The sequence below is a fragment of the Pristiophorus japonicus genome, chromosome 1 (assembly GCF_044704955.1).
Source record: "Pristiophorus japonicus isolate sPriJap1 chromosome 1, sPriJap1.hap1, whole genome shotgun sequence".
Taxonomy (NCBI): Eukaryota; Metazoa; Chordata; class Chondrichthyes; family Pristiophoridae; genus Pristiophorus; species Pristiophorus japonicus.
Window position 1 is genome coordinate 514,662,562 of NC_091977.1, and position 20,195 is coordinate 514,682,756.

Below are 20,195 nucleotides of genomic sequence, written 5' to 3' on the forward strand. Positions count from 1 at the left end.
AGCCTGACATCAATAGTGGGGAAAATGTTGGAATCAATTATTAAAGATGAAATAGCAGCACATTTAAAAAGCAGTGACAGGATCAGCCCAAGTCAGCATGGATTTATGAACGGGAAATCCTTGACAAATCTTCTAGAATTTTTTGAGGATGAACTGGTCGAGTGGACAAGGGAGAACCAGTGGATGTGGTGTATTTTAAAAGACTTTTGACAAGGTCCCACACAAGAGATTGGTGTGCAAAATTAAAGCACATGGTATTGGGGGTAATCTGCTGACGTGGATAGAGAACTGGTTGGCAGACAGGAAGCAGAGAGTCGGGATAAACGGGTCCTTTTCAGAATGGCAGGCAGTGCATAGTGGCGTACCGCAGGGATTAGTGCTATTTACAATATGCATTTATGATTTAGATGAGGGAATTGAGTGTAATATCTCCAAGTTTACAGATGACACTAAGCTGGGTGGCAGTGTGAGCTGTGAGGAGGATGTTAAGAGGCTGCAGGGTGACTTGGACAGGTTAGGTGAGTGGGCAAATGCATGGCTGATGCAGTATAATGTGAATAAATGTGAGGTTATCCACTTTGGTGGCAGAAACACGAAGGTAGAATATTATCTGAATGGCGGCAGACTAGGAAAAGGGAAGGTGCAACGAGACCTGGGTGTCATGGTTCATCAGTCACTGAAAGTGGGCATGCAGGTACAGCAGGCGGTGAAGAAGGCAAATGGTATGTTGGCCATCATAGCTCGGTGATTTGAGTATCGGAGCAGGGAGGTCTTACTGCAGTTGTACAAGGCCTTGGTGATGCCTCACCTGGAATATTATGTTCAGTTTTGGTCTCCTAATCTGAGGAAGGACGTTCTTGCTATTGCGGGAGTGCAGCGAAGGTTCACCAGACTGATTCCCAGAATGGCTGGGCTGACATATGAGGAGAGACTGGATCAACTGGGCCTTTATACACTAGAGTTTAGAAGGATGAGAGGGGATCTCATAGAAACATATAAGATTCTGACGGGACTGGACAGGTTAGATGCGGGAAGAATGTTCCCGATGTTGGGGAAGTCCAGAACCAGGGGACACAGTCTAAGGATAAGGGGTAAGCCATTTAGGACTGAGATGAGGAATAACTTCTTCACTCAGAGAGTGGTTAACCTGTGGAATTCCCTGCTGCAGAGAGTTGTTGATGCCAGTTCATTGGATATATTCAAGGGGGAGTTAGATGTGGCCCTTACGGCTGAAGGGATCAAGGGGTATGGACAGAAAGCAGGAAAGTGGTACTGAGGTGAATGATCAGCCATGATCTTATTGAATGGTGGTGCAGGCTCGAAGGGCCGAATGGCCAACTCCTGCACCTATTTCCTATGTTTCTATGTTTCAATGTTGTCAGCTACTCTTGCCTCGGAGTTAGAAGGTTATGGGTTCAAACGCCATCGTCGGACTGGAGCAATTAATACACATTGATATTCCCTGTAGTGCTGATGTAATGAGATGCCATTCCTTGGGGGAGAATTTAAATAGAGACCTGTTCTGGTGGTTCAGGTGGATGTTAAAGGACTGCTGATGCGATGCAAATAAGAATTTGGAGCAGAGTAGGCCATTCGGCCCTTCAAGTCTGCACGCCATTCAGTGAGATCATGGCTGATCTTCAACCTCAACTCCACTTTCTGCACTAATCCTATATCCCCCTGATTCCCTTAATATCCAACGTGCTACACCTGTAGTGTTTGAAGAAGTGCAGGGTGCCCCGGGCAGCATTCGTCCCTCAATCAAAAACAGATTAACTGGTCATTCATCTCATTGCTTTTTGGGGGTCCTTGCTATGGCTTAAATTGCTGCCACGTTTTCCTTCATAACAATAGTTACTGCACTCAAAGAATAATTCCAAGTCATTATATGTGAAGCAATTGGGATGTTTCTACATAAATGGAAGTTCAGTTTCTCTAACTGCTCCCAACTCTGTGCAGGGCATCAAGGCAATTGGTCTAATTTTGGACTTTTGGTTCAACGTTTCAAGCTGCTTTGAAGCCAAATTGGTAACCAGTTGGCAGGTTGTTGTGATTCACATAAGAACACATGAAACTTAAGAAATAGGAGCAGGACTGGGCCATACGGCCCCGTAAGTCTCCTCCGCAGATGGCGATCACTCAAAGTCCTACAACTGCTCTTTCACTGTCATTTCCTGAGCTCTGATGCAATCAACAGTAGAAATGCTGTCTGTTGTTCTCAGTGTCAGACTTTATTCCCTTTTCTGAGTAAGCACGATGAGATAGGGGGAGTTCATCTCATGTAAATAAGGGACGCATGCCACTCGGGTGCACCGCGAGCCCCCGCCAGAGGGGAAAGACTGAGAATACCTGCAAAGGGTTCCTGATCCGAGAGTGGGAGAGAATGGCAATGAAATACATCTATGAAAAAATGATGAGTTTACCCAATGGCTCTCTTTGTAAGTGGGCCACAAAATGGTTTTTTAAAAATCAATCTTTGGGGGTTCAAGTCATCAGCCAGGCCTGAACCTCCAGGTGTACCCCACTTCTGCCAGACGGCAGGCTGGCGTGCCTGCTTTCAGTTAGTGTGTTGGTCATCCAGCGGATCCCACACTAGAGCTGAGGAAACGGACCACCTGGGAGTTCCCTGTCACAGCCACATCCGCCATGACATGAAGAACCATGTTTGGAGTGGACGGAGGACCCCATCGGTATGGATGGAGCTGCGGAATACCAAAGGGCAGAAAACGTTAGTGGGAGTTGTGTACAGACCACCAAACAGTAGTAGTGAGTTTGGGGACAGCATCAAACAAGAAATTAGGGATACGTGCAATAACGGTACAGCAGTTATCATGGGTGACTTTAATCTACATATTGATTGGGCTAACCAAACTGGTAGTAATGCGGTGGAGAAGGATTTCCTGCAGTGTATTCGGGATGGTTTTCTAGACCAATATGTCGAGGAACCAACTAGAGAGCTGGTCATCCTAGTCTGGGTGATGTGGAATGAGAAAGGACTAATTAGCAATCTTGTTGTGCGAGGCCCCTTGAGGAAGAGTGACCATAATATCGAAGAATTCTTTATTAAGATGGAGAGTGACACAGTTAATTCAGAAACTAGGGTCCTGAACTTAAGGAAAGGTAACTTCGATGGTCTGAGGCGTGAATTGGCTAGAATAGACTGGCAAATGATACTTAAAGGGTTGACGGTGGATAGGCAATGGCAAATATTTAAAGATCACATGGATGAACTTCAGCAATTGTATATCCCTGTCTGGAGTAAAAATAAAACGGGGAAGGTAGCTCAACCGTGGCTAACAAGGGAAATTAAGGATAGTGTTAAATCCAAGAAAGAGGCATATAAATTGGCCAGAAAAAGCAGCAAACCTGAGGACTGGGAGAAATTTAGAATTCAGCAGAGGAGGACAAAGGGTTTAATTAAGAAGGGGAAAATAGAGTACGAGAGGAAGCTTGACGGGAACATAAAAACTGACTGCAAAAGCTTCTACAGATATGTGAAGAGAAAAAGATTAGTGAAGACAAACGTAGGTCCCTTGCAGTCGGAGTCAGGTGAATTTATAATGGGGAACAAAGAAATGGCAGACCAGTTGAACAAATACTTTGGTTCTGTCTTCACGAAGGAAGAAACAAATAACCTTCCGGAAGTACTAGGTGACCGAGGGTCTGGTGAGAAGGAAGAACTGAAGGATATACTTATTCGGCGGGAAATTGTGTTCGGGAAATTGATGGGATTGAAGGCCGATAAATCCCCGGGGCCTGATAGTCTGCATCCCAGAGTACTTAAGGAAGTGGCCCTAGAAATAGTGGATGCATTGGTGATCATTTTCCAACAGTCTATCGACTCTGGATCAGTTCCTATGGACTGGAGGGTAGCTAATGTAACACCACTTTTTAAAAAAGGAGGGAGAGAGTAAACGAGTAATTATAGGCCGGTTAGCCTGACATCAGTGGTGGTGAAAATGTTGGAATCAATTATTAAGGATGTAATAGCAGCACATTTGGAAAGCAGTGACAGGATAGGTCCAAGTCAGCATGGATTTATGAAAGGGAAATCATGCTTGACAAATCTTCTGGAATTTTTTGAGGATGTAACTGGTAGAGTGGACAAGGGAGAATCAGTGGATGTGGTGCATTTGAACTTTCAAAAGGTTTTGTCAAGGTCCCACACAAGAGATTGGTGTGCAAAATCAAAGCACATAGTACTGGGGGTAATGTACTGACGTGGATAGAGAACTGGTTGTCAGAAAGGAAGCAGAGAGTTGGGATAAACGGGTCCCTTTCAGAATGGTAGGCAGTGACTAATGGAGTGCCGCAGGGCTCAGTGCTGGGACCCCAGCTCTTTACTGTATACATTAGTCATTTAGATGAAGGAATTGAGTGTAGTATCTCCAAGTTTGCAGATGACACTAAACTGAGTGGCGGTGTGAGCTGTGAGGAGGACGCTAGGAGGCTACAGGGTGACTTGGACAGGTTAGGTGAGTGGGAAAATGCATGACAGATGCAATATAATGCAGATAAATGTAAGGTTATCTACTTTTGGGGCAGAAACACGAAGGCAGAATATTATCTGAATGGCGGCAGACTAGGAAAAGGGGAGGTGCAACGAGACCTGGGTGTCATGGTTCATCAGTCACTGAAAGTGGGCATGCAGGTACAGCAGGCGGTGAAGAAGGCAAATGGTATGTTGGTCATCATAGCTCGGTGATTTGAGTATCGGAGCAGGGAGGTCTTACTGCAGTTGTACAAGGCCTTGGTGATGCCTCACCTGGAATATTATGTTCAGTTTTGGTCTCCTAATCTGAGGAAGGACGTTCTTGCTATTGCGGGAGTGCAGCGAAGGTTCACCAGACTGATTCCCGGGATGGCTGGGCTGACATATGAGGAGAGACTGGATCAACTGGGCCTTTATACACTAGAGTTTAGAAGGATGAGAGGGGATCTCATAGAAACATATAAGATTCTGACGGGACTGGACAGGTTAGATGCGGGAAGAATGTTCCCGATGTTGGGGAAGTCCAGAACCAGGGGACACAGTCTTAGGATAAGAGGGAGGCCGCTTCGGACTGAGATGAGGAGAAACTTCTTCACTCAGAGAGTTGTTAACCTGTGGAATTCCCTGCCACAGAGAGTTGTTGATGGCAGTTCATTGGATATATTGAAGAGAGAGTTAGATATGGCCCATATGGCTAAGAGGATCAAGGGGTATGGAGAGAACGCAGGAAAGGTGAACTGAGGTACATGATCCTATTGAATGGTGGTGCAGGCTCGAAGGCCCAAACTGCCTTCTCCTGCACCTATTTTCTATGTTTCTATGTTTCTATATCTGACAGTTATGGTTTAACTTGAAATAGTGCTGAGGATTAATCTTTTATCGTCCATTTAATATCATCATCATCATAGGCAGTCCCTTAAATCGAGGATGACTTGCTTCCATGTCAAAAAGTTCACAGGTGTTTCAATGAAGGACCAAAAATTCCAGGTTCTGAACTCAATCCTGAAGGGTGGAAGATGCCTGTTGGTGGATTTTTTTTAAGTGTGGTGACCATTGCACACCAGCCACTACACGGGCTTGACAGAGCTAGGTCTTGGTCCAGAAGCAAGGGTTAACCAAGACGACTGGAGACCAGCTCTGCTGCACGGGCCTAGTGTGCACACATATCGCGGTGTGGGCTGGCTCGTGCTGCCCCTGGGCCCTTGCCTCTTCTGAACCCCGAACTCGGGCCTCTCCTGGGCCCCGATCACATCCCTCTACAATCTCTCGCTACTCATTCGCCCCGTCCTCGCCGCTTCTGCTGTACCTGCCCACGCTCCAATCACTGACCCTGATAATCTTCCAATGCCTGTGGTGATGCCCCCTGCTGGTGCCTCCTCCTCGCCATATGGCTGATAACCCGCAAACTGGAAAAACTCCAAGAATGGAGATCCCGGATCTAGCAGTCGGTTGATACGTTCTCTCGGGAGCAACTTTCCTCTGGATGTATGACGCTGCCGAGCCTTTTCTCCTCCTCCCAATCTGATTTTCCCTGCTCGTTCAATCAATTCTGTAACTAGCATCTTCATTCGATCGTGATTTTCCTAGAAGAGCGCCGAGCTGCTCTCCGGCTCTGAGCCGACAGTCGCCACTTGGTCCCTGTGGTAACTGCGAGACCGAGCGGCTGCCCAGGCACACATTTGGGGGAGGCAGAGCCGCAGCTTTGGGGCGTGCAGCATTCTGGGGCCGGCCCGAGCTTCTGCAAACTCTGCTCTCGGGGGGTGGGGGTGTGTGTATGGTGTAGCAACTTATAGAAGGCTAACCATTTAGTATGGTGTAGCCTTCTATAAATTCCCCTGTAATTAACCTCCTTTCAAGGATGAAGAGTGTTAAGGCTTTCAAACACTTTTTTCTGAAACGAGGGATCAACTCTGTGACCCTTCTTAGCATCCTTCTTGGGCTTGGCTGTTTCTTTTAATCCTTGGTGATCAGAACATTGGTGTACAATACTCATGTACAGCTAATCAACGCACTATATAGCCTAACTTTGTTTGGCTCATAGTCCACTAAATTGGCAATATAGCTCAGTCGCGATTTGCTCTGTTGAGAGTGCTGTTCTCCAATGAGTGGACAGGGAAGGTTTTGAGTCTTTACACACTCTCGGATTTCATACAGACTCTTCCCAAAGCTAGTTTGAGACCATGGATTGTTCCTCTATTTTTTCTTCCTTTAAATATATTTGTTCCTGGGATGCGAGGAACACCGAGGAAGTCACATTTTTCCTGGACCATAGTTGCCCTTGTACTTTTTCTATGCAAACCGACAGGTCCATGTCGACACAAATCAGAACAAGGGGCACAGTCTCGGGATAAAGGGTCGGCCATTTAGGACTGAAATATGGAGAAATTTCTTCACTCAGAGGGTTATGAATCTTTGGAATTCTCTGCCCTCAGAGGGCTGTAGATGCTGAGGTATATTCAAGGCTGAGATAGATAGAATTTTGGACTCTCGGGGAATCAAGGGATATAGGGATCGGGTGGGAAAGTGGAGTTGGGGTTGAAGATCAGCCATGATCTTATTGAATGGCGGAGCAGGTTCGAAGGGCCGTGTGACCTACTCCTGCTCCTAATTCTTATGTACTAAAGTTCTGCCCAATTGCCAATTGTGTCTAAGTCCTCTGTAACTTGGCTGCTTCATCAGAGTCTCGTCCCTTCCTCCCCCCACTCCCCTCTTAATTTAGTATCATTTGAAAATTTGACCAACTTACTTAAATTTTTCTGAATTGAGGTGATTTATGTAGATTAATTAGCTGCAACTTTGGGGCATGAGCATCCTGGGGCCAGCCCAAGCTTCTGCAACCTCTCCAAGTTCCCCTGTAATTAACCTCTTTTCAAGGATGAAGAGTGTTAAGGCTTTCAAACGCTTTTTTCTGACACGAGGCGTCTATTTTGTGACCATTCTTAGCATCCTTCTAGGGCTTGGCTGTTTCTTTTAGTCCTTGGTGATCAGAACATTGGCGTACAATACTCACGTGACTGGCTAAGCCACTTACACTTCAACAGCTCTACAAACCTGTGAGCATACTCACAGGTGCATACATTACAGCTGTAAAGCACTTTGAGACATCCAGTGGTTATGAAAGGCGCTATATAAATGCAAGTCTTTCTTTTATTCACCATTTTTGAAAATAAGTATCATGATGGCTTGTTTCCAGTCCAGTGGGACGTTGCCTGTATTCACTGACTCCTACAGGCTGACTATCAGTACTTTATAGATTTTATTCTCACTTAGCACCCTTTGGGTTTGTATTGACCATTTTGAGGGTTTGTTTTGTTTGGGCCAGTCGAAGACTTCCATGCAAGTGATGTTTAAGGCATTGAAACCAAAAACATTCATAGCCCTTCTGTTGCACTCTTGACGTAAACCTTAAATTAGGCTGGGATCCGGGCATCCCAGTGATTCCCTCGGGCCTAGTGGGGTTGGGGCAGGTTGAGCCTCTGCCTGCTCGCTCCAAGTCTAGGGGTGTAGAAGGGGTTGCAGTGCCCCACCATTGGGAGTTCCTGTGTCCCTGGCTCTCAGAGGCCCGGTGCATCGTCAGTGGCCAGTACACCCAGTGTTGGCCATTTCACTGGCACATGCGAGGAACACCTTGGGGCTCCATATTGGGAAACGGCCTGATCCCAGAAAAAAAAATGGTTTAAAGGATTTTTTTGGCCACCGCCCCTTTATGCCGTTGGAGGCATTCTGAAGATGAAAGGGTTTCCAGGGTCTGAAAGGGCTCCAGTAGCCGCTGGACTTGCCAGCTATCGCTACAATTTGGGGCTTCTGGGGGAAGACGGATGCCCCAAATGTTCTCTTTTTGACAAATCGGACAGTGTCAGTGTCAGGTCTAAGGCACCATTCCCATTTATTGGTGAGTGGTCAAGTTGGGGAATACAAAGGAGAGACCAGGATTGCCTCTCTTTTGCCGATTCTTGTGATGGCTATTAAAAAGGACAATAATACAGGTGAAGCTAGAAGGATGATCAATCATAGAATCATAGGATGGTTACAGCATAGAAGGAGGCCATTCGGCCCATCAAGCCCGTGTCGGCTCTCTGCAAGAGCATTTTAGCTAGTCTCATTCCCCCCGCCCTTTCCCCGTAGCCCTGCCATTTCTTTTCCTTCAGGTACTTATCCAATTCCCTTTTGAAAGCCGTGACTGAGTCTGCCTCCACCACCCTTTCAGGCAGTGCATTCTAGATCCTAACCACTCGCTGTGCAAAAAAGTTTTTCCTCATCTCGCCTTATTTTTTGCCAATCACCTTTAAATCTGTGTCCCCTGGTTCTCGACCCTTCTGCCAATGGGAACAGTTTCTCTCTGTCTACTCTGTCCAGACCCGTCATGATTTTGAATAACTCTATCAAATCTCTTCTCACCTTTTTCTGCTCCAAGGAGAACAACCCCAGCTTTCTCCAGTCTAGCCATACAACTGAAGCCCCTCATCCCTGGAATCATTCTCGTAAATCTTTTCTCAAAAGCCTTCACATCCTTCATAAAGTCTAGTGCAGAACCAATGTTTCTATAAAGGTTCATCATAACTTCCTTGCTTTTGTACTCCATTGGCTAGAAATTCGGTTGGAGGATTTTTAAGGCGCTAATGTCAGGCGGTCACCAAATTTAGTGCCGGAAAATGGTTCGCGACGGGAGGCACAAAATTCAGTGGTTGTGCCCTGACATTGGAATGGAGCACTAATGGAAGTGTTCCACACTTCCCTGAGTGCACTAGGTCAGGTGAGCAACTGAATATCTCAAGCTAAAGAGCAGGCTTTGTACCGCCCTAAGAGAGGCCTCCTTGCAAAAAAAGAATTGGCACCAAAAACAAAAAAACGATCCTTATGCATTACTCACCCCAAATAAAGTTAAATGGCAAAAAAAATCAATCACAGTTACTTCATGCAGTCATTCCTTCCCTTAGCGTCCCGGGACAGCTCTGCACGCCAGCTTTGGGGAGGTCACTAGGAGGCGCTATGGGTGCAAACCAAATGTCGTATCCGTGGCGATACCGGGGGCGTTGCACACCGGCGCGATGCTCCTAGCGATACTCCTCAGCGCCACTGGTACGGGCACGCTGAATTTGCCAAGCGGCGCAAATTCCAGCGCTCGCGGCTGCAAACCCTTTAGCGCCCCCGTTCCGCCCAGCGCAAGGGGCGATACCAAACCGAATTTCTCCTTCTATGCCTCTATTTAGGAAGCCTGGTATATCGTATGCTCTTTTAACCATTTTCTCCACTGTGTACAGTGGTTTGTGGAGATGAAATCATCAGCAGAAGATAGACAATAAACTGTTGCTGAAAGCATCTCTTTGACGAGCACCGATCTATAGGACTTTGAGGTGCTTGATTACAAGTCTTGTGCGAAGGAGATTGAAGCCTGCCCTGAGAATACAGGGCCACCGTGTCAACAGTTGTTCTTTGGCCCACCAAAGCTAGTGATGGATTCACCCTCATTCACTACCTGGGTCATTAAGCATCATTTCACTGACAGCTAGCACGTCTGTGACAACCAGAATGAGATGACAGGTTGGCCGGGATGCCAAGAATGTTGTTAATTTTCAATCCATATGCAGAAGCAGCTGCCAATTTCCAACAAGCCTAGCTACCTGTGCCTGGAAATCATATCTCAGCTTTGACAGCACGGCTCAGCACAAGCCAATAGCTCTTTATACAGTCATAGAATCATCGAATCTTACAGCACAGAAGGAGGCCATTCGGCCCATCCTGCCTGTGCCGGCTCTTTGAAAGAGCTGTCGAATTTAGTCTCACACCCCAGCTTTTTCCTCCCATAATCCTGAAAATGAGTCGTCTTCAAGAACATGTCCAATTGCCTTTTGAAAGTCCCCATGGAATCTGATTCCTCCACCCTTTCAGATAATGCATTTCAGATCTTAACAAACCTCTGTGTGAAAAAAGATTTCTCCTAATCTCCCCTCCAGTTCTTTTGCCAATTATTTTAAATCAATGACACCTGGTTACCGACCCACTTACCAGAGGAAACAGTTTCTCCCAATCTTGCTCTATCAAAAACCCTTCTAATTTTGACTCTCTCTATTAGGTCACCCCTTATCCATGTGCTGTAAGGAGAAATATACCAGCTTCTCCACCTCTCCACACAACTGAAGTCCCTTAACTTCTTTCTATATTATTTTGGGTAAGGTAGAAAGTGACATTCTGAATTGCAGTAACCACCTTTGTAAGATTACTGAATATCTATTTCATCTGTTTTCGTTTGCAGAAGTGAGGGTCACCTGTGTCAAACCTGATTGTATTTCTCCTGTTTATCTGTCCAATTGAATTTGTTAAACTTTGAACTGAAACAGCACCAGGAGCAGTGTGATTATTGATGAGTGAAATCTTGCTGAAAATGAAGTCGCGGTGGTAAGGCTGCAGAATCTGCTGATGTATTTCCTTTCAATGGCTCCAAAGCAGAATATAGTTATAAAAAGTCGGTACCTCTGCTACAGAGGACCAGAATCACCACAGGGTTCACTGGTAATGGCAAAACCCCTGCACAGCAAGTGCCCTGCTCACCCAAAGTACATTGAGCGGACTCCTGAAACAAAGCAGAAAACGTTGTAAACAATCCGAAGGTTAATAAACATCTGGGGGGTGAATACACAAGTTGAAGGTACAGGTGTAAGCCATTCATCACATCTGACAAAGGCTTTACACCTGAAATGACAACTTGTCTTCTCCTTCCAGAGGTCCTGACCGACCTGCTGAGTGTTTTGCCGGATTTTCTGTTTCTCTATTCCAGCATCTGCAGTTTCTTTCCCTTTTTTTTAAACAGCTAAAAAGAAAGACAGACTTGGATTTATATAGCGCCTTTCATGACCACCGGTCATCTCAAAGTGCTTTACAGCCAATGAAGTGTTTTTGGAGTGTAGTCACTGTCGTAATGTAGCAAACTGCCTGCCGCCTGGCTAGATTCTGGGATCAGCTCATTGAAATCATTGTTTGAGCTTCCCACTAGGGCTGTGCCTTGCCCATGGAGTCCACCTAACTTGGAGGTGGGCGAGGGAATGTTGGCAGCCTTGCAAGCATCCGGACTTAAAGACCTGCTGCTTAAACGTAAAGGGATTTTGTCATTTAAAGGTATGTAACCAAATATGGAATACAAATGCTAAATGTTCAAAATGTTTTTACAATAGTTTTGCAAGGCTGTATTGGAGCGTGGGCGGGTGAGGGGAGTGTAGGGGAGTTGGGGGAGTGTGGGGGGATGTGAGGTGCGGGGGAGTGTGGGAGGGGTGGATTGGGTGGGGCTGGGGGGTGGGGTGCGGGGGTGGGGGAACGTGAGGGGGTGGGGGAGCATGGGGGGAGTGTGGGGTGGGATTGGGGTGGCGGGGAGGAGGGTAATTGAAGAAGTGATGCGCCAAAAGCAAAGTCAGACCATTCCAATGTAGAGGCCAGAAAAAGAGTCGGCAGGAAAGTGGTGCAAGACCCAACTCTTGTTTGATGGCTGGTGAAATGAAAGTGCTACTGACCAAGGTGACTGCAAGGAGCATTGTGTCACTCCAGAGCATTCTTCACCGAGGCAGCCAGTGCCCCACACCTGCCAGGAAGTGGAATATACGTTCCGAGACTTGGGAAGAGATTGTAGAAAGCTGGCAAAATATGACCACCAAACAGTGTCATCTACTCGGTAGATCAAGGTGTTCAACCTGGAGTCTTTCAATTTAGACCGAAAGAAACTTTTTGCGCCATTGCCTCATGGTGGGTAAATAGCAAGTCAGATCACTATGGATTAGTTAATCTAATAGGAACATGAACTTAAGCTGTGACCTCTAAGGCTCCATAATATGCATCAATATGCCCCACAAAAACAAAAGTTTGGACACCCCTGAGGTAGCTGGCCCAAGATATATTCTTGCTGTCGGCTTGTTCCGCAGTTTCTGTTTAGCCATGCCCAAACGCTTGCATCTCTTTCATTGTGTCCTGTGCATACCCATATCTCAACAGATCACACATTAAGCTGCAAGTTACAATTGAAAGCCTTACTGTACCCCCGTCTTCCAAGGGCTTCATAAATCAAATTTTTATAACACCAGCGTGATCATTTGTCCAAGATAGGCTGTAGGTTTGTCCTTCAGCTTACAACATCTCAAAAATACTTCTCTGACTACACAAGACTTTACATATTAAACAGTAAATGGATAAGTGCATCGAAGCAATGATACAACAGATTTACTGGCTGTAAAGCGCTTTGAGACGTCTGGTGGTCGTGAAAGGGACTATATAAATCCATGTCTTTCAAATCTTTCTTTGACAGTGGTTATAAGATGAATTTTTCTTCCTTGCAAACTAATCTGCAATGTAAATTGGACTGGGGCCGAAAGGGGCCGAAATTCAGGTGCACCAGAAAGCCTGCGCACCTACGAGTTTTTAACTGGTACTCTCCGCTGGAACTCTTGGTGCGGTGAGTAGATCCATTTTCAGGACTTCGAATTTTTTTCAAAGTCCTACAGGAAATGGATCATAATGAGGGCAGGCCTTAGACTCAAAGCCAGGCTGACTGGCTGAAAATGGATCGGTCGGGTCCTCCGCCACTATCAATCAACGTGGTGATGTCACAGCGCGCGTGCGTCAGCACGCTCTCTCCCCTCCGTTAAAGGGGAGAAATTCAAGCATTCTTTAACTTTGGCCACTGGGCCACCAGGGAGGGTTTCGGCCGGGCCAGCGTCCTGGCACCCAAGAGGGGGTGCCAGTCTGCCCGTTGGCGGCTCGGCCGAACCTGGGGGCAGTATTTTGTCGGTCAATTGGCAAGTCTTCAGAAGGTTCACCGGCAGAAAAACCTGCCGGGGGCACTGCGCAGCGGGGGATCGACAGAAAGGAAAAGGAGGCGGGGTGGCATTACTGGTTAAAGAGGAAATTAATGCAATAGTAAGGAGGGACATTAGCCTGGATGATGTTGAATCGATATGGGTGGAGCTGCGGAATTCCAAAGGGCAGAAAACGCTGGTGGGAGTTGTGTACAGACCACCAAACAGTAATAGTGAGGTTGGGGACAGCATCAAACAAGAAATAAGGGATGTGTGCTGTCATGTATTTCACACTACTGTGTATAACTGTATCTTACCATGCTACACATGACTGTAACTAGATATGACTTGTAACCACAAGCATACTTTACCACCAGGGGTGCACTTGCAGGAGACACTGCATACCTGTTCCACACAGGTATATAAAGGCAGGTCTCAGGCAAGTGTGGCACTCGAGAGCTGTGAAATAAAGGTGCAGGTCCAGAGCGACCTTGACTTCAGCATGTGCCTCGTGTAAGTCTGTACTGCAGGGTCAGGACTTTACATGTGCAATAAAGGTACAGCAGTTATCATGAGCGACTTTAATCTACATATTGATTGGGCTAACCAAACTGGTAGCAATGCGGTGGAGGAGGATTTCCTGGAGTGTATTAGGGATGGATTTCTTGACCTGTGTGTCGAGGAACCAACTAGGGAGCTGGCCATCCTAGACTGGGTGATGTGTAATGAGAAGGAACTAATTAGCAATCTTGTTGTGTGAGGCCCTTCGGGGAAGAGTGACCATAATATGGTAGAATTCTTTATTAAGATGGAGAGTGACGCAGTTAATTCGGAAACTAGGGTCCTGAACTTAAGGAAAGGTAACTTCGACGGTATGTGGCATGAATTAGCTAGAATAGACTGGCAAAGGATACTAAAGTGGATAAGCAATGGCAAACATTTAAAGATCACATGGATGAACTTCAGCAATTGTACATCCCTGTCTGGAGTAAAAATAAAACGGGGAAGGTGGCTCAACCGTGGCTAACAAGGGAAATTAAGGATAGTGTTAAATTCAAGGAAGAGGCATATAATTTGGCTAGAAAAAGCAACAAACCTGAGGACTGGGAGAAATTTAGAATTCGACAGAGGAAGACTAAGGGTTTAATTTAGAGGGGGAAAATTAAGTATGAAAGGAAGCTTGCAGGGAACATAAAAACTGACTGCAAAAGCTTCTATAAATATGTGAAGAGAAAAAGATTAGTGAAAAAAAAAAGTAGGTCATTTGCAGTCAGATTCAGGTGAATTTATAATGGGGAACAAAGAAATGGCAGACCAATTGAACAAATACTTTGGTTCTGTCTTCACGAAGGAAGACACAAATAACCTTCCGAATGTACTAGGGGACAGTAGGTCTAGTGAGAAGGAGGAATTGAAGGATATCCTTATCAGGCGGGAAATTGTGTTAGGGAAATTGATGGGATTGAAGGCCAATAAATCCCCGGGGCCTGATAGTCTGCATCCCAGAGTACTTAAGGAAGTGGCCATAGAAATAGTGGATGCATTGGTGATCATTTTCCAACATTCTATTGACTCTGGATCAGTTCCTATGGACTGGAGGGTAGCTAATGTAACACCACTTTTTAAAAAAGGAGGGAGAGAGAAAATGTGTCATTATAGACTGGTTAGCCTGACCTAAGTAGTGGAGAAAATGTTGGAATCAATCATTGAGGATGAAATAGCAGCGCATTTGGAAAACAGTGACAGGATCAGACCAAGTCAGCATGGATTTATGAAAGGGAAATCATGCTTGACGAAACTTCTGGAATTTTTTGAGGATGTAACTAGCAGAGTGGACACGGGAGAACCAGTGGATGTGGTGTATTTGAACTTTCAAAAGGTTTTTGACAAGGTCCCGCACACGAGATTGCTGTGCAAAATCAAAGTGCATGGTATTGGGGGTAATGTACTGACGTGGATAGAGAACTGGTTGGCAGACAGGAAGCAGAGAGTCGAGATAAATGGGTCCTTTTCAGAATGGCAGGCAGTGACTAGTGGATTGCCGCAGTGCTCAGTGCTGGGACCTCAGCTCTTTACAATATACATTAACGATTTAGATGAAGAAATTGAGTGTAATATCTCCAAGTTTGCGGATGACACTAAACTAGATGATGGTGTGAGCTGTGAGGAGGACACTAAGAGGCTGCAGGGTGACTTGGACAGGTTAGGTGAGTGGGCAAATGCATGGCAGATGCAGTATAATGTGGATAAATGTGAGGTTATCCATTTTGGGGGCAAAAACACGAAGGCAGAACATTATCTGGATGGCGGCAGATTAGGAAAAGGGGAAGTGCAATGAGACCTGGATGTCATGGTTCATCAGTCACTGAAAGTTGACATGCAGGCGATGAAGAAGACAAATGGTATGTTGGCCTTCATAGCTAGGGGATGTGAGTATAGGAGCAGGGAGGTCTTACTGCAGTTGTACAGGGTCTTAGTGAGACCTCACCTGGAATATTGTTTTCAGTTTTGGTCTCCTAATCTGAAGAAGGACATTCTTGCTATTGAAGGAGTGCAGCGAAGGTTCACCAGACTGATTCCAGAGCAGGCTGGGTTGTCATATGAGGAGAGACTGGATCAACTGGGCCTTTATTCACTGGAGTTTAGAAGGATGAGAGGGGATCTCATAGAAACGTATAAGATTCTGACGGGACTGGACAGGTTAGATGCGGGAAGAATGTTCTCGATGTTGGGGAAGTCCAGAACCAGGGGACATAGTTTTAGGATAAGGGGTAGGCCATTTAGGTCTGAGATGAGGAGAAACATCTTCACTCAGAGAGTTGTTAACCTATGGAATTACCTGCCGCAGAGAGTTGTTGATGCCAGTTCATTGGATATATTCAAGAGGGAGTTAGATATGGCCCTTCCGGCTAAGGGGATCAAGGGGTATGGAGAGAAAGCAGGAAAGGGGTACTGAGGGAATGATCAGCCATGATCTTATTGAATGGTGGTGCAGGCTCGAAGGGCCGAGTGGCCTACTCCTGCACCTATTTTCCATGTGTCTATGTTTCTATGTTTCATCGAGGTGAAAATGGATAGGTAAGAACTTATTTTATTTTACTTTGGCGGTGCATCTACTTGGGCGAGATGGGATCCTGGCCGAAAAATCCCGACCTGAATTTTGATCAGGTCAGCCTGTTGACCCCAAAGCGGCGGCCATTCGATATTTATGAATGACCACCGCAAACGGGTATTAACGGGTCTCTTTGAGACCCTGAATTTCGGCCCCATAGCCTCTGAATTTTGGTATGGTATGGTAATGGTATGACCATACGTGGAGTCTCTCCGGCCTTTGTTTGTCGGTTTGATTGTTTCTGATGGACTCCCCAATTTGAACAAGCCAGGCTGAGAAATAATTTTCAAAATTTGACCAGGCGAAATAAATTTAAATATATAGGTCTTCATCCATTTATGCTAACAAAACTAAATGTTTGTACTTGAATTGAATAGCTGTGCCCCTCCCTCAGATAGTGGATTAAACATAGATTCGATCTTCTGCTTGACGTTTGGCAAAGCAGGACTTGTTCTAGTTGCAGGGATGCAACCTTCACTCTGGCCGAGGTTAGGGGTCAGGGTAATTTAAATAATTTTGGTACACTCACCAGTTTTGCCTGCCCAGCAGAATATGGAAAATGACTCTGGCCATTGTAGTGTGACCAGCAGCCTCTGGGGCAGCTGAAAAAGGGCAGAATTATTTGTTTACATTTCGTCGGGGCTGGAGATTAATCAGTCGCCCCATGATCAATACAACGCTTCTTTTGGAGGAGAATTTAAAATGTAAATGCCCCCTATCATTGTGTTTAGCAACTTTAGGTGCCGGAGACTCTCAGCACAATGACAGGAAAATGTGTCTTGTGATCTGTTTGTACAATTTCCCTGTAATTATAATGTGTCCACCCATGCTTGAGCAGATCTATTTTATGCCCAACATGGTTTCTGATGGAAAATGCCGGAAGTGGCATGGTTGAGTAGGGGCTCAGTAGAGCAGCTTGCAAATAACTTCTGATGCAGGCCAACGGACCCTGAATGGATCATTCCAGCCAACTTTATGTTCTAGGGCTTTGCATAACAAACTGGATCATTTTCCGTGAGTGAAACTGGTTTTTAACCCCACATATGCCATGACAGAAAGAAAGTACATAAGAACATAAGAAATAGGAGCAGGAGTAGGCTATTTGGCTCCTCGAGCCTGCTCCGCCATTCAATAAGATCATGGCTGATCTGATCTTTGCCTCAACTCCACTTCACTGCCCGCTCCCCATAACCCTTGCCTGCAGTAGCATGATACATCACAGAAAAAATGCTTTGTATGTTTGGCATGTGTGATCCCCACATATTACTGGCATCCAATACTGCTGTGGTGGCCAGGGGGGGCGGGAATTCAAATTTAACCCTGCCGAACCCGCGATTATACTCCCGTACCCCATGATCGACATTGGCTCCCGTCCAGCACGACTATCTTTTAAAATTCTCATCCTTGTCTTCAAATCCCTCCATAGCCTCACCCCTCCCTATCCCTATAACCTCTTCCAGCCCTACAACCCTCCGAGTTCTCTACATTCCTCCAATTCTGGCCTCTTGTGCATTCCTTATTTTCTTTGTGCCATCATCGGTGGCCGTGCCTTCAGCTGCCTAGACCCTAAGCTCTGAAATTTCCTCTTTAAGCCTCTCCGCCTCTCTACCTCTCTCTCCTGCTTTTAAGATGCTCCTTAAAACCTACCTCTTTGACCAAGTTTTTATCCACTGTCATAATATCTCCTTATGTGGCTCCGTGTCAAATCTTGTTCGATAACGCTCCTGTGAAGCACCTTGGGACATTTTATTATGTTAAAGGCATTATAGAAATTCAAGCTAATGTTGTGTATGAATATGCGTTATGCGAACACGTTGTACTGTAAGCTTGCTTTTTAAGCTTTCCTTTCCAACCTTCCGTCCTTTCCATTCATCCAACCATCCTTCCTTCCTTTTCAGCCTTCCTTCCTTTCTTCCTTTTCAACCCTCCTTCCTTCCTCTCTATCCAGAAGCATCTCCCCTTAAACCAGCATCATAAAAGGAAGGTGCTCTGCCTGGTTGGCCTGCAATTTCAAGCTTCCTGCCTCCAGCATCAATAAAACAGCCCCTTTATATATCAGCTGCAACTTTTAAGAGCTGTGGTGTACCATATCCTTGCCCTCTATCCTCATCTGACAACACCAAGCTCCCGCTGGAAGAGCCAACCCTAAACATAGAAACATAGAAAATAGGTGCAGGAGTAGGCCATTCGGCCCTTCGAGCCTGCACCGCCATTCACTATGATCATGTCTGATCATGCAACTTCAGTACCCCATTCCTGCTTTCTCTCCATACCCCCTGATCCCTTTAGCCGTAAGGGCCACATCTAACTCCCTTTGAATAATTCCAACGAACTGGCCTCAACAACTTTCTGTGGTAGAGAATTCCACAGGTTCACCACTCTCTGGGTGAAGAAGTTTCTCTTCATCTCGGTCCTAAATGGCTTACCCCTTATCCTTAGACTGTGACCCCTGGTTCTGGACTTCCCCAACATCGGGAACATTCTTCCTGCATCTAACCTGTCCAATCCTGTCAGAATTTTATATGTTTCTATGAGATCCCCTCTCATTCTTCTAAATTCCAGTGAATATAAGCTTAGTCAATCCAGTCTTTCTTCCTATGTCAGTCCTGCCATCCCGGGAATCAGTCTGGTGAACCTTCGCTGCACTCCCTCAATAGCAAGAATGTCCTTCCTCAGATTAGGAGACCAAAACTGCACACAATATTCAGGGTGTGGCCCCCCCGAAGGCCCTGTGTGGCCTTGGGGAGAGCCCGCAAGGTGGGCCCAGGGGTATGTCAGTGAGCACTGAGCTCGATATTCTTTGGCTCCACTGCTTCACCATCAGGATTGGAAAGTCCGCATTCTTGCGCTTTTGTCTTGAGGGCAGATTTACGAATTAGTCCTCCTGGCACGGAGGTTCACACAACAGCAGCAGTACACAATGAGGACTCCGCCTCAGGGCATCAGTGTTCATCTGGAGCTGTGCACAGCATCTCATTCACATCCCTTTAATGATAGGCTTGTGTGCTGTTATATAAATACATGATGTATACCACTGAGGTAAAGTTCTTGTTGAATACAGCGTTCGGTATGTTCCTTGCCGTTGCTGGTGTCTGTCATTTATGGTGTGAATGAACGACATGTGAATCGGGGGGAGTATAATAAAACAAAGGCCAAATACTCCAAATTTTGGAGATCTGAAAATGCTGAAAAGCACTCAGCAGGTCAGGCAGCATGTGTGGAGAGTGAAACAGAGTTAACCTTTCAGAGAATAATAAAATCGAGGAGGAAAAACAATTGCATAATAGAGAGCATCTAAATTCACAGCATAGCATCTTGCGTACTATCAGCTAGTAAATGAATTCGATTCCAGATGTATTGTGCAAATTACAAGTGCGCTATTATGTACTGTGTATGTTTTTTCCACTTTGCTAAAAGCACATTTATTTTTTTCTCCTTATCAGCCAAATCCCCCCATTTCCGTCGCCTGCAGAATGTCGAAGTTAACGCCGGGCAGAACGCCACATTCCAGTGCATGGCCAACGGGCAGACCACCTTCCCTGACAAACTATGGCTACAGGTAAAAAAAACACATTCAACAAAACAGATATTGTTAATATCATCATAATGTGAAATGATCCTCCATAACTATTTACAATCTATATTAACGACTTGGAAGAAGGGACTGAATGTAACGTAGCCAAGTTTGCTGATGATACAAAGATGGGAGGAAAAACAAAAGATGTGAGGAGGACACAAAAAATCTGCAAAAGGACATAGCTAGGCTAAGTGAGTGGGCAAAAATTTGGCAGATGGAGTATAGGAAAGTGTGACA

At 45.7% G+C, this 20,195-nt stretch overlaps 1 protein-coding gene across 8 annotated transcripts in view; it reads left to right on the forward strand.

The window, feature by feature from the left end:
• LOC139277433 (receptor-type tyrosine-protein phosphatase mu-like) overlaps positions 1–20,195 on the forward strand; it is a 1,220,924-nt gene that overhangs the window by 441,841 nt on the left and 758,888 nt on the right. For all 8 annotated transcript variants that reach the window (XM_070895883.1, XM_070895900.1, XM_070895892.1 and 5 more), the window contains exon 5: positions 19,825–19,940. In XM_070895883.1, coding sequence (XP_070751984.1) covers positions 19,825–19,940 — 116 coding nt within the window. The remainder of the gene's footprint in view (positions 1–19,824; positions 19,941–20,195) is intronic.